Source organism: Echiichthys vipera, assembly GCF_963691815.1.
Source record: "Echiichthys vipera genome assembly, chromosome: 2".
Classification (NCBI taxonomy): Eukaryota; Metazoa; Chordata; class Actinopteri; order Perciformes; family Trachinidae; genus Echiichthys; species Echiichthys vipera.
Genome location: NC_139827.1, coordinates 7,379,318 through 7,392,762, shown reverse-complemented (window position 1 = coordinate 7,392,762; position 13,445 = coordinate 7,379,318). Strand labels below are relative to the sequence as shown.

Genomic DNA, 13,445 nt, shown 5'->3' with positions numbered 1-13,445 from the left:
AGGACCCAGCCTACTGCAAGAGGCAGAACCAGGTTACAAACATGCTTATGTAGCTGACTGATTACCTGATTCTGCCCAGCTGTCTGATCACCGGCTGAGCCACTCCTCCCTCTCCTCCAGCAGTCGACACCTTAACCACACCCCACTGCCACAAGGTGAAACTAAAATGTAATGTGTCCTATGGGCGGTAGTAGCTCAGTCCATAGGTGACTTGGCTGGAAACTGGAGGGTCGCCTGTTCGAGTCCCTGTGTGGACCATGAATGGAGTGTGGACTGGTGGCTGGAGAGGTGCCAGTTCATCTCCATGCATCAAACCCCCAACTGCTCTGGGTGCTGAGCTATTGGCAGCCCCCTCGCTCTGACATCTCTCCATTAATTGTATATAGGTCCTGTTTGTGCATGTGTGTGTATTTCCGGCCTGTGTGTGTAACATGAATAATAACAGAGTGAAAAAATTGAATTTCCCCTTGCGGGATTAATAAAGTAATTCTTCTTCTTCTTCTATTTGTTGCAGTTTCCAGAGAGCTACCTGTGGAGACTGAAACCATCCAGACACAACTTCACCAGAGAACCAATGAAGAGCACTACACCTACACCAATGTTCCCTGGAAACTGTACCTCAGGAAGGAGGTGTGTGCATGCACAGACACACAAACACAAACTTCATGATCCACTGTCAAAATGTTTGTATTCTATGCTGCTGTGAGAATTTTTTTTTGCTTTTGCAGGTTTTTTATCCCAAAGACAGCTTCAACAATCCTCTGGTGCTCGACCTCATTTTCAAACAGGTAAGTGAAGAGATGGTACGACTTTAGACTTAATGCATGATGAATGGAGGTAGCATCAGCAGATAAATGCATTTGTTTTTAATCTACATTTAATTAGATGCTTAATTCATTCATTCACCTTTTAAACCTCACATCCATGGATTGAAGTGTCAGGGCCCCCCTTACTTCACCTAAAAATGTCACTGAGGGAGACACATGATCAATCATGAAGAGATGCAAAATGACCCCAAAGAAACACAAATGACTATAAACAGACACAAAAAGACCACAAAGACACACAATGAGACACAAAAAGACCACAAAGAGACATTAACAACAACAAGACACAAAAAGACCACAAAGAGACATTAAACAAACAACAATGAGACACAAAAAGACCACAAAGAGACATTAAACAAACAACAATGAGACACAAAAAGACCACAACAACACACAATGAGTCACAAAAAGACCACAAAGAGACACAAACAACAACAATGAGACACAAAAAGACCACAAAGAGACATCAAACAAACAACAATGAGACACAAAAAGACCACAAAGAGACATTAAACAAACAACAATGAGACACAAAAAGACCACAAAGAGACATTAAACAAACAACAATGAGACACAAAAAGACCACAACAACACACAATGAGTCACAAAAAGACCACAAAGAGACACAAACAACAACAATGAGACACAAAAAGACCACAAAGAGACATCAAACAAACAACAATGAGACACAAAAAGACCACAAAGAGACATTAAACAAACAACAATGAGACACAAAAAGACCTCAAAGAGACATTAAACAACCAGAAAGACACACAAACAACCACAGAGACACAAAAAGACCACAAAGACTCACAATGAGACACAAAAAGACCACAAAGACACACAAAAAGACCACAAAGACACACAAAACAACCACAAAGACACAAAAAGACCACAAAGACTCACAATGAGACACAAAAAGACCACAAAGACACACAAAAAGACCACAAAGACACACAAAACAACCACAAAGAGGCAAAAATAAGGTTTGTCTGTTGCTCCTGTGTAGGAAAGATGAGGGGGTCTTTGCATGTCGTGTGCCCGGGGGCCCATTGTCTTATCTTATTTCTATCTTATTGTCTCTTATTAAATCATAGAAAGATCAAACTAAATCCTTTCTAACATCACCTCTCGTCTCCTCTGTTGTCTCCTGCAGATAGTGAACGACACTCTGTCAGAGGCGTGTGTTCGCATCACCCGGGATGAAAGGCAGAAAATGAAGGCTCTTTTCGGTAGTCTGTCTGTTCTTCCTGCAGACATTTATTTAGGCCGTATGCTGTAATCCAAACACATCTCGCTGACGTTCATGAGTTTGTGTGTCTGTTTGTGTGAACGACAGCTAAACACGGGGTTGAACAGAATATGGATCCGGTGCAGGAGCATGTGAAGAAAACAATTGTGACGGCTGCCAGGGAAACCTGGGAAATATACTTCTCTCGTCTCTTCCCTGCATCGGTAAGGGTGGTACAGAGACAATGATTACTGTGTGTTATTTTCATTTTATTGAACCTGTGTGTGTGTGTCTGTGTGTGTGTGTGCGTTCGTGTGTTTGCAGGGTAGTGTAGGAACAGGTGTGCAGGTGTTGTCCGTGTCCCACAGCGGTATAAAGCTGTTGAAGACCGTAAAAAGCAGCGCCGCAGCTCCAGACTACTTCAGAGTCCTGAGACCCTACACGTACGTGCGGGGTTTTTATGTCTAGGTCTTCAAATTCTTATTGGCATTTCCTTTATCTTGTTCAGAGATAAAGATATATGTGTTTAACAGTTGAGAGTCAGTGTCAGGTGAGCTGTAAATCACAGACAAATATAACAAATGGTCTATGATCTTGACTTTCCTCTGCTTTTCTTTTAACTATACAGGATAAGATTGATTTTTGAGGCGATATAATACTCATATTGGGTGTTATTGTTACTAATCAGCTGCCATATACGCTAAAGAGGCTAATATCAGCCAATGTATAAGTCAAGGAGCTGTTTTTGCTCAGGCCTTTGGATCAACACACAAACATAAAAGAACTACATCCTTATAAGTCAGAAAGTAAAATCACCTTTCTACTGGATCACAACGTGGACAACAACACTGCTTTCACAGTAGAAGTTCTCATTAGAGTGAAATCTTTACAAACAAAATAACATAAATAATGGATTCTCATTAATTATAGAAAACACTTTGCTTTTATGATAATTTATGATATTAATTTAGCACTTTTAGCATGTAGGTAGTTCAAACACCCTATTGAATAATCACTTATTTGAAAACAGTTTTTCTTTGCTCTGTGATGTTTTATTTAAAGCACTTTGGCTTGGCTGAATTGTTTCATTTCATCATTATTCATACTTGATCACTATTTCTCCTAATTCTGTAGCTTTGTTTTATATAATAGCTAGGAGCTTCTACTGTTTATATTTCACTTTCCTGAATCATTTCACCTTTTGCACTGTGTCTCCTGCAGCTACGCAGACATCCTGTTTGTAACCATCCCCTCTGAGAACATGCTGGAGTTCAATCTGACCAACGAGAAACTGATCCTGTTCTCAGCCAAGGCCCCGCAAGTCAAACATCTCATAGACACCTTCATCAATGAGATCAAAAAGGTACGGCACACACAAGCACACACACACACACACACAAACAGACACACACACTCAATACACAATGCGCTCCCTGTATTGCTAAGAAGACAGCGAGCGCATTGCAGAAAGCCCCAATGGGTGTACAAGAGTGAGCCCAAAGCACGACACTGCAATCCATTTTAATCTTTGAGACATGTTAGGACTCTGAAATAGGAAGGTGGAGGCTGTGGTGGAGGAGGCGAAGCTTTGCCAGCAGCAGCAGCAGCAGCAGCAGCAGCAGCAGCAGTAGTGTGTGTAACGGTGTAGTTGAGATCAGTGATGGAAAAGTCATATTTTAAATGAACTGCCTTGTGTGAGGACGGGCTGTGACTGGTGTGGGACTTATATAGAAACAATAATTAAAGCAGCGAGGTGTCAGATGATTATGACCTCTGTGTCCTGCATGAACTGATGCAATGTTTCCATTTGTACAAAGTTTATGAATCAGGGCTTCAACCTTGTCATAAACATGTTAACTAGAGATCATCTTATGAAGGGATCACACCGGTCGTGATGCCAGATTGGGCCAGAGGTGATAAGTTGTTACGCAATGGTCTGTTCACTTCTTCCTTGCCCCTTACGTCTGGCGCCCGTGCTCGGACTACACCCATCTTTGAACTCCGTCTTGATTTTTCATCTCAACTACACACCTGTAAAGTTTAACAGTGACACAATCTGACCACAGACAGACAGACATATGAACACATAGCCACTCAAAACCACTTCTGTTGTAGTAACTGCTACAGTAGGTGTCTCTAGGACCACGTTTTGCCATGGTAACACACACACACACACACACACACACACACAGACTCACACGGTGAAACCAATACCAGCGTCGTGGGTGGTAATGATGTACATTTCCTGTCATGATGAAACCTAAACAGTTACAGGTAAACAGGAAAAAGGACTTATTAATCATTTAATCGTTTTGAGTCATTTTTTTAGGAAAAAAATTGACAATTCCAGCTTCTAAAATGTAAATATTTCTGGTTTCTTTCCTCCATTATGACAGTAAACTGAATATCTTTGACTTATGGACAAACAAGACATTTGAGGACGTCATCTTGGGCTTTGGGAAGCACTGGCTGACATTTTTCACTATTTTCTGTCATTTTTAGACCAAACAACTAATCCATTAATCAAGAGAATAATCGACAGATTAATCGATAATCATTATATTCATTATATTAATGAAATAATAATTAGTTGCAGCTCTACTTTAATCATCACTGGCGCCATTAAAGTGGTGATTTTATCTCAGTTACTCAACATCATCCTCACACACTGAATCTAAAGAAAAAACCTTTTCTGTACATTTTATGAAAGATGTAGAAAAACAGTGACTGAAGCAAAAATAGAGGTAACGGGTAAACATCAGTTATATATCATACTGTACATGCAAGATAACAGTAACGTCGCAGTGTGAGAGAATCCACTTGTGTCTTTCTTGGTTGCAGGACTCAGATTATGTGATTGCAGAGCGAAACTTTGTGACAGACGACCGCTCAATGCTCAGTTTTCACAAAGGTGACGTCATCAGGCTGCAGGTTATGGACGGGCTGGAAAAGGGTGAGACACGGAGGTACATGGAGTAAAAACCCTGTTATCTAATGAGTGAATCTATGATCCGAGCATCTGTGTGTGTGCGTGTGCGTGTCTGTGCGTGCGTGTGTGTGTGTGTGTCCTGCAGGTCACAGTTACGGCTGTGTGGTGAGGAAAAAGGTCGTATTTTTGGAGGAGCTGAAAAGAGACACCCAAGACTTTGGTGAGTGTTCATTATTTTTTTATCTAAACCTAAATCAGATCTATAAACTCCACCTTTTTGCATTTGATAACCAGGTGTTCGCGTCATGGCCTGGGCCTCAAAATAAACAAAGCAACAACTCATTCTGACAGCTCTTGAGAGATTTACTATCCTGGACTGTGTCTGTGTCCCTGGAGGCGTGATGGTGTCTTAAGGCAAAGAAAAAATCGGTGCAGTGATGTCGACGGTTCCCACAGCTCTCTTTGAAATTCAATATTGTATCAGAAGATTGTTTTTCAGATGGAAGATGGCGATGCAATTTGAAAATTATTGATTTATTGATTCATTTCTTGAGGATACGAAAGATGAAATGAGATGGCAGATGAGGAGAAGTCATGTTTTGTTAAACAGATGTTGGATGAGACAAACTCAGTGTGTGCTTTCACACACATTTTTGTAGTTTACCGCATTGTATTAATTTTTTGTTCGGACATTTGGACTTCACGACCGTCCTTAAATGAACCCCACAGAGCACACTGTGGTCATTTCTTTCTGAATTTGAATCCATTCTCCACCACACAATCCACTGAGATCTGTTATCATCTTTAATCAGATAAAATGCTGCTTTTCTAAAGATGTGAACTTTAATCGTATTAAATGTGAATGTAAGATCTGCGCCTCATTACATAAGTATTAAAAACTCAAGGGGTGTTGGGAGGACAGCTTGTGTTTGTGAGTTCTTGCATCACATTGTGGGGATAAAAAGCTTGTCCCCACTTTGGTGCAGCAGAACAAGTTGCTAATACATCACCAAACTAAAGTTAGCATGTTAGCAAATATTTGCATACTTACACATCCAGTGGAAGTTGTGTTTCTGGCGAACTGATGAAAATAAGTAAAATACCCACTCTCCTTTTAAGCTCTGTTTTGGTCTCCACCAACTGACATACCTGCTAAATTTTCCTCTATGTTCACCAGCTAGTTCTTAACTTTATCTGTCGGCTGTTTGGTGCTGAGCAGGTCGCTTACAGTGAGTTTATCTGAGCTTTTTCTTGGTGAACAGATCAAATAAGATTATCCTTTATTAGTCCCTCAGTGGGGAAAGGTTCAGTGTTACAGCAGCAAAGAGGATAGTGCAAATAACACAAGTGTCACTAAAAAAATGCAAGATATAATAAATATGTAAAGAGTAAAAGGTTAATCGTAATAGTAATAATTAACAAGTACTTAGAGTTAACAGTACAACAGACTGGCAGGCTGCACAGAGGAGATATTGCACAGTTAGTGTACATTGATGTTGCATTTGTACTTGCATTATCTCTCCTTTGCACATCGCGGGTCAGGCAGCCAGTTGCTGAAGGAGCCGCTCAGTGCTGTCAGAGTGTCTTGCAGGGGGGCGGGACGTATTGTTCCTCAGCTGCGTGCTGTCGCTGCTGCTGGCAATGAAGTTGATGAAAGCTGTGAAAAAGAAAACAGTAAAGATGTGGATTAAAAAAAAAAAACAATGAGCTGAAAGACACTAAAGCTGAGGGGAACTGAACACTTTGTGGGTTCATCACAACGAGAGACTCCTTCCACATTACATGGAGTAATTTTATGCCCTGTTATTACAAAGGTAATTACTAGTTCAGCTTTTAGTAATTTTAGGGTTAATAAAAGATCAACATGAAGGTTATGACAAGGTTTGGGGTTAGCATTGGTGGTTGTCTAAGGTTAGGGTAACTGCAGGAAATTAACGTGAGTCAAAAGGAAGTCCTCACGAGACAGAAGTCCCTGTGTGTGTAGTATCTATAATAAGGCTGAAGGCTGTATTTTGTGGCAGGTTATCACCGTAGCGGGGAGGGGGAGGCAGGCCTTGTAAATGAGAAAGATAAGCATGCAGATACAGATCTGACTTTGTGTGAATGAAAAGCTGACCTGCTGTTAGAGGAGAGGGAGATAAGGATCAGGACTTACAGCAGATCGGTTGTTTAGAGGCACACAGCTCTTGTGTATGTGTGTGCTTTTGAATGACTGGGTGCTATAATCCCTCTGCGCTGTGTTTCAGGTTGGAAGTTTGGTGCTGTGTTCGGCCGCTCCGGTGCGTTCCCGGCCGAGTGCGTCCATCCCGTCGCTCCCCCTGACTTCCTGTTGCAGCCATTGGACCGTAAGGCAGAACCTCGAGGAGGAGCAGGACAGTTTGCTGTATCATCAGCCATCGCTGTTGCTGTGGCATCCACCATGGCTGCACATGAGATAGATCAAACGATTGAGGTACACAGACACTCACATACAGTATTTTTCCCTTTCAGTCCGTAAAAGTGATCTTGCGAGTGAGAGTGCTTTACATTTTACTTTCAGAGGGATTCGTTCGACGGCTTTGCTGAAGGAGATCTGGATGAGATGATCCTGCAGGACAGTAAATATGACATGTTGGAGTTCGCCAGGAAGTACTTCAGACAGGGAGACAACGTGAAGGGGTGAGACACAGAAAGAAAAGTGCACACACACACACTGAAGTCCTCACAAACACACTGAAGAACCTCACACAGAGATTATATCAGATCCTAAGTACTGTTCATAAGTACGATGTTGAGGTACTTTACAAAGAATCCTCAATGACCTCCTGGACCGATATATCCCAACCCACAACACACCTCACCCCCGGACCTGAGGGGACGAGGGAACTCTCTCCCCCAACACATTGTGCCTCACTCCCTTCTTTCAAAACCACCCGTTTAAATCCACTTTAATCAGTGATCCATTATTTATAGTTTGGTATACTTTATTTATTTGACTGTTTCTGTGTTTGTTTTGTGTTTAGCAGATTTGAGTGTATTTTAAAGGACTATGTAATAAATCAAATGTATTTTTTTTATTATTATTATTACTGAATGATACTTTTCCTCCAATACATTTTGGGTGACACATTGTAGTTTTTGTTCCACTACATTACTTTAACAGCTATAGTTTCTATTTACTTATTAAAGTTGAATATTAAAATACTAAGATACTGACAGACACAGATCTGCATAATGAGAACATTTGAATAAGGTTTGTGTCAAAGCTTTTGTAATTTTTTTCAATTAAATATTGAATGCAGCACTTTTACTTATAAGGGAGTATTTGTTTAGTGTGGTTTTGCTACTTTTACTGAAGTAACAAACACTGTTTGACTCTAAAAGCGTCACTTTGTGACTGATTTGTGTTTTCAGAGATTCCCTGAGGAACAAAAGCAAGAAGAGAGACTCCAGAGAACCGTCTGAGATGATAAAGTTCTCTAAGGTGCCTTTCGTCTTCCAATAACTCAAATCATCTTAGCACTCTATCTTCTCATGATGTATATTCTACATATCCTCAAAGCAATTTCAGTCAAAAGAAACTGGACTGGTTATTTGTCTTGAAAGACGTTTCACCTCTCATCCAAGAGGCTTCATCAGTTCATGTACGCATCTGACCAGGACCAGGACCAGGCTGGGACTGGACCAACTAACTGGTGTGAGATCCAGGTATTATCCAGTTAGTTGGACCAGTCCCAGCCTGGGACGTCTTCCTAGACAAATAACCAAGTCCAGTTGCTTTTGACTGAAATTGCTTTGAGGATAACAATGACCTGGACGAATGAGAACATTCACAGGCTATGTTCTACGTAGTGACTTTTCTCCTTTGCAGATTCCTCTGAACGAGTCTCTGATAGAGTTTACGGACCCGGCCATGAACAGAGTGGCAGCTGATCTCTTCCTGTGTAAGTTCTCACCTTCTCTCATCTTTCCTTTTAATTGCATCATCTCGTTGCTTTACTCTTATTACACCTGGGCGCCGATCCAACTTCTGTTAAAATGAGACGCTCTTGTATCAGATTCCAAGTGCTGCTATTGTTAAAATCTTGATAAAGCAGCCAGTAAGATAAGATACGATGCGATCATGGGCACACAGTGTACGTTGCTGCATCGAAGTACAACATGGAGTATATAGACACAGATTGGACAATACATTAATGACAGAAATATCAGTGGCATCAACATCCTTATTAAATAAATAAGCAGCAATATATAGATCAATGTATAAAAAGGGTTAAAAGATTAATTAAGATTTCCAAGGTGTCAGTGCGAGCTCTTCAACTTATTACAGGCAGGACCTTCAAATGGAAAATGCTATATGACTGCCAGGATCATCCGCTCCTGAAGGAGTTTGAGCTTTTGCCTCCAGGATGTTATTTCAGGGATTTCGGGGCATTGATATGCTTAATAACAAACAGCGCTCTGACTGCACTCCTTGCACTCTTGTACATGTGCACTTTGTATACATTTCCATTTCTCTGCTCTGGCTCTGTTGTGTTGATTTGTCGTTGATAGTGCTATTTTTGTTTTGTGTTATGTGAGCCCTGACCACAAAATTCACTTTCCCTATATACCCTTTTCACAGCAGACATTTTGACCTGACAAAGCAGGTATAAATAATCAAAGTAACAACGGCTCCAGTCCATTAATTAGCCCCTTAGGCCATGTCAGTGAGTGAGCATGCACAGCATTCAAAATATCTGCTGGGAAAAAGGGTCAGTTGGAACAAAAAAGATAGAATTAAACCTATTTAATACTAACAGATTGTTGACCTGTGTGTGTGTCCTGGTTGTGTAATTTGTGCAGCGGTGATGCGTTTCATGGGCGACTCTCAGTCAAGAGGATCGACAGAGCAGGAAGTGGTCAGCACTTTCCTGAAGGTAAGTACAAACAATTGTTTCGATTTTTTAGTCTGCTATTTCGTCTTCAATAGTTACTAATCTGTGTGTGTGTGTGTGTGTGTGTGTGTGTGTGTGTGTGTGTGTGTGTGTGTGTGTGTGTGTGTGTGTGTGTGTGTGTGTGTGTGTGTGTGTGTGTGTGTGTGTGTGTGTGTGTGTGTGTGTGTGTGTGTGTGTGTGTGTGTGTGTGTGTGTGTGTGTGTGTGTGTGTGTGTGTGTGTGTGTCCTCCCCTCAGCTCATAGGCGAGTTCACCTTGATGAGGGATGAGGCTTACTGCCAACTCCTCAAACAGCTTACGGCTAACACAAGCTCCAAACCGTGAGTCTGCTTTCCCCTCAACGCACACTCAACAAACCGCCCCACACTACGCTCCCCTTCCTTTCCTGAGCCTGTCATCTTGAGCGTATCTGTATTTGTGTCGTACAGTGATAGCTGCCAACGAGGCTGGAGGCTGCTGTACATCCTGACTGCTTTCCATCGCTGCTCTGAAGTCCTCAAGCCCTTCCTGATGAAGTACCTGCAGCAGGCTTCCCGCAGCGCTGGGGCTCAGTATCAGGGTAAAAAAAAACACACACACTATCACCAAGTGTAAATCTGCTGTACACATTACCAACGCCACCAATATGTAATGTATTCTTTCAATGTGCTAGGTATCGCCAAAGCATGTGAGCAGAACCTGAAGAAGACGTTCCAGTACGGAGGCCGTACTGTTTCACCCAACAGCATGGAGCTTAAGGCTGTGATGGTCAGTGCCTCATTTTATTTCTCAATATTATAGATACAGTATGTAATATGTTGTTGTATAGGTTATGTACTGAGCAGCAAGTGAATGTGGTAGCCGGTCATATTACAGTTAATTTTGAAGGGCAAGGCTAATTGTTAACATCTCATGGAAAGACCAAAACCAACAAGTACCGTCTGTGTATCCAAAGCTTCTCCCTCTGTGCCACAAAGCTCCATTGAAGTCTAAAAAATTAAAATACATTAAGGAGCCACACTGTTGCACTGACTGTCATTTCACTACAAAGAACATGGGCACTGCAGCCTGGAAACATCCCCCAACAAGTGCACGATGTAAGTGGCTTTTAAAAGATTTATTTAGACACCAGTGGGCTCTGGGCCGAGGATCACAGACCGGATAAAAATGTGATGGTTTTGTTCTTTTCATAGGACATTTTGACAATAAAAGTACTATCACCATCCTTATCCTTTAACTACTTTATATATTCTTGTGTAGTTTAACAACAATCATATTTTATAAACTGATGCCGTAAAATTTGAAAGACAAATATCTCAAAGCCGTACAGCACATATTTGAGTTTATGAGTGTTATGGTCTTGAAAGTATCGGCCATTTTCCAACATGTCCATTGTGTGTACAGTATATAAACTATACCAGTGTGTGTTTGTACTTCCTCAGGCGGGACGCAGCTCAAAACGTCAACTGATTCTCTTTCCTGGAGGCATCGAACGTCACGTGAAAATCAAAACTTGCTCTGTAAGTGTTCAGCCACTGTTAGCAGTTCAGCACCAGTGGCGTCCATGAGGAGAGGGCTGTAATATTGCATGCGTTTTAATGTTGTCGTGTTTTTCAGGTTGCCTTGGAAGTGATTGAGGAGCTGTGTTATGAGATGGGTTTACACAAACTGGAGGCCATGGAAGAATATGCCATATTTTTAGTCACCAACAGAGGTGCGCTCGCTCACAGACGTCTGCTTCTCTCACACTCTCGAACCGTTGTATTAGCGAACAAAGTCTTCTTCTCGTCACTGTCAGTAAAGCAAATCCACTAACCACTATCTCTGCCAGTAACAGTGCAATATACAATATATTTGTTCTCTTTATTATTTACTAAGATGTTAATGAACACTGTGTATCTATATTGATGTATTTAAAAACACAAATTGTCAAACATTTGCAGTTCATCCCATTAGTGAATAAATACATAGTTCATAACTCTTTCTAACCATTTTCAAAGGAACTTGCCTATTTATATTTTCTCATAAAATGAAGACAAAGCTCCTTTTTGCTTTTTCAACTGTGCACAACGCTCCTGCTGCTTCTGTCTAATTAGATTTTCGACGCCGAAAGCTCCGACGCTGATTTCGTCCCTTGAAGCGCTCACACAGGACTCTTTCCATTCTGTTGTTGTTTTCTTCCCTTAGCATTAAATGTATTCACATGATAACAGCTGGCAACTGCTATCACTCATGATTTTCAGAAGCACAGCAGCTCGCACAACATGTGGCTACACAAGTATTAACAGACTTTTCAGGGAATTTATGCCAATTAGTTTTAATTGACTGTGAGATTGTAACTAGTGTTTGCTAATAACCGTCACATACTGATACTGAATCCTCACAATCACTAATACTTTAGCTGTGTAGGTTAAGTTAAGTTGTGTAATAAATGACATAACGTGTATGTTGGCGTGTCCAGGTCAGAGTGTGCGTCCTCTGAACAAACACGAGTACATCCTGGATGTTGCAACAGAGGCAGAGTTAGTCGACACCAACTACAGCTTCTGGTTCAGACGAGTCGTCTGGACTCAACCGCTCAGGTTTGAGAATGAGCTCTCTGTGGCCATGCACTACAACCAGGTACGACAGGTGGTGTTACACACACACACACACACACAGTATACAGTATGTTTCCTGCGTATGTAACTGTTGTGTGCGTATTCAGATCCTGCCAGACTACCGTAAAGGCCTGCTAAATGTTCTTCCACATGGAAAAGTGAGCGATCAACAGTTCCATCAGATCACCAAACTGGCAGCTTTGCAGCACAGAGCCAAAGACATCATCTTCATCCCCAGCATGTGAGCAAACAATGTTTGACAATACAGCCTCTACTTTTAGTCATCAAGGGGTAAAATAGTCTCACAGATTATCTTTATATTGTATTATTGTCTTATTGTCTTCCATTTCACTGTATCAGTCATACTGCTGGGGTCATTGCCCTTATTTCACCACATTTTTAGTGTGTAGCAGAACAAACGCTTATCATAAAAAGTGAATAGTTGTGATTGGAACAAGAATATTGAAAAAATAGAGAAATAAAATTATGTGTCACTAATACAGATAATTAATTGACATAAATACATTAATTTCATGCAGTGTCATGCAATAATACAGTGCTCAATATAAAACATACATACGTGGCAATAGAGCAGGTGGTCGTCCACTAATTGGAAGATCTGCCATTGTTTGTGTGACTGTGTGTGTGTGTGTGTGTGTGTGTGTGTGCGTGTGTGTGTGCGCGTGCGTGTGTGTGTGTGTGTGTGCGTGTGTGCCAAGTAGTGTAAAACCACCTTAAGTGGTCAGAAGACTAGAAATGTGCTATACAAGTTAATTTACCATATGCAAACATTCACAAACCACATTTTATCCACTTCATCAAAGATTTCCATTCAGCCCAACGTGTTTTAATAAACTGCCGCCGTACTTTTAATTTGCTCCAGTAGCTCTTCCCCATTTGTCTTTGTTTGCTTCCTTTTAGCCTCTGGATTCTTCTAGCAATTATTCTCTCTTTTCTAAGTAAA

At 41.1% G+C, this 13,445-nt stretch overlaps 1 protein-coding gene across 1 annotated transcript in view; it reads left to right on the top strand.

The window, feature by feature from the left end:
* Nucleotides 1–13,445, top strand: part of myo15ab (myosin XVAb) — a gene marked incomplete at its 5' end in the record, with an annotated part of 60,524 nt that overhangs the window by 44,690 nt on the left and 2,389 nt on the right. The window contains 20 exons of the mRNA XM_083936684.1: nt 515–630; nt 729–788; nt 1,984–2,059; nt 2,167–2,282; nt 2,383–2,501; nt 3,280–3,421; nt 4,900–5,011; nt 5,133–5,207; nt 7,234–7,439; nt 7,527–7,645; nt 8,381–8,450; nt 8,838–8,910; nt 9,812–9,885; nt 10,140–10,222; nt 10,331–10,461; nt 10,555–10,649; nt 11,324–11,401; nt 11,499–11,595; nt 12,343–12,503; nt 12,589–12,722. Of these exons, the coding sequence (XP_083792810.1) occupies nt 515–630; nt 729–788; nt 1,984–2,059; nt 2,167–2,282; nt 2,383–2,501; nt 3,280–3,421; nt 4,900–5,011; nt 5,133–5,207; nt 7,234–7,439; nt 7,527–7,645; nt 8,381–8,450; nt 8,838–8,910; nt 9,812–9,885; nt 10,140–10,222; nt 10,331–10,461; nt 10,555–10,649; nt 11,324–11,401; nt 11,499–11,595; nt 12,343–12,503; nt 12,589–12,722 (2,137 nt within the window). The remainder of the gene's footprint in view (nt 1–514; nt 631–728; nt 789–1,983; nt 2,060–2,166; nt 2,283–2,382; nt 2,502–3,279; nt 3,422–4,899; nt 5,012–5,132; nt 5,208–7,233; nt 7,440–7,526; nt 7,646–8,380; nt 8,451–8,837; nt 8,911–9,811; nt 9,886–10,139; nt 10,223–10,330; nt 10,462–10,554; nt 10,650–11,323; nt 11,402–11,498; nt 11,596–12,342; nt 12,504–12,588; nt 12,723–13,445) is intronic.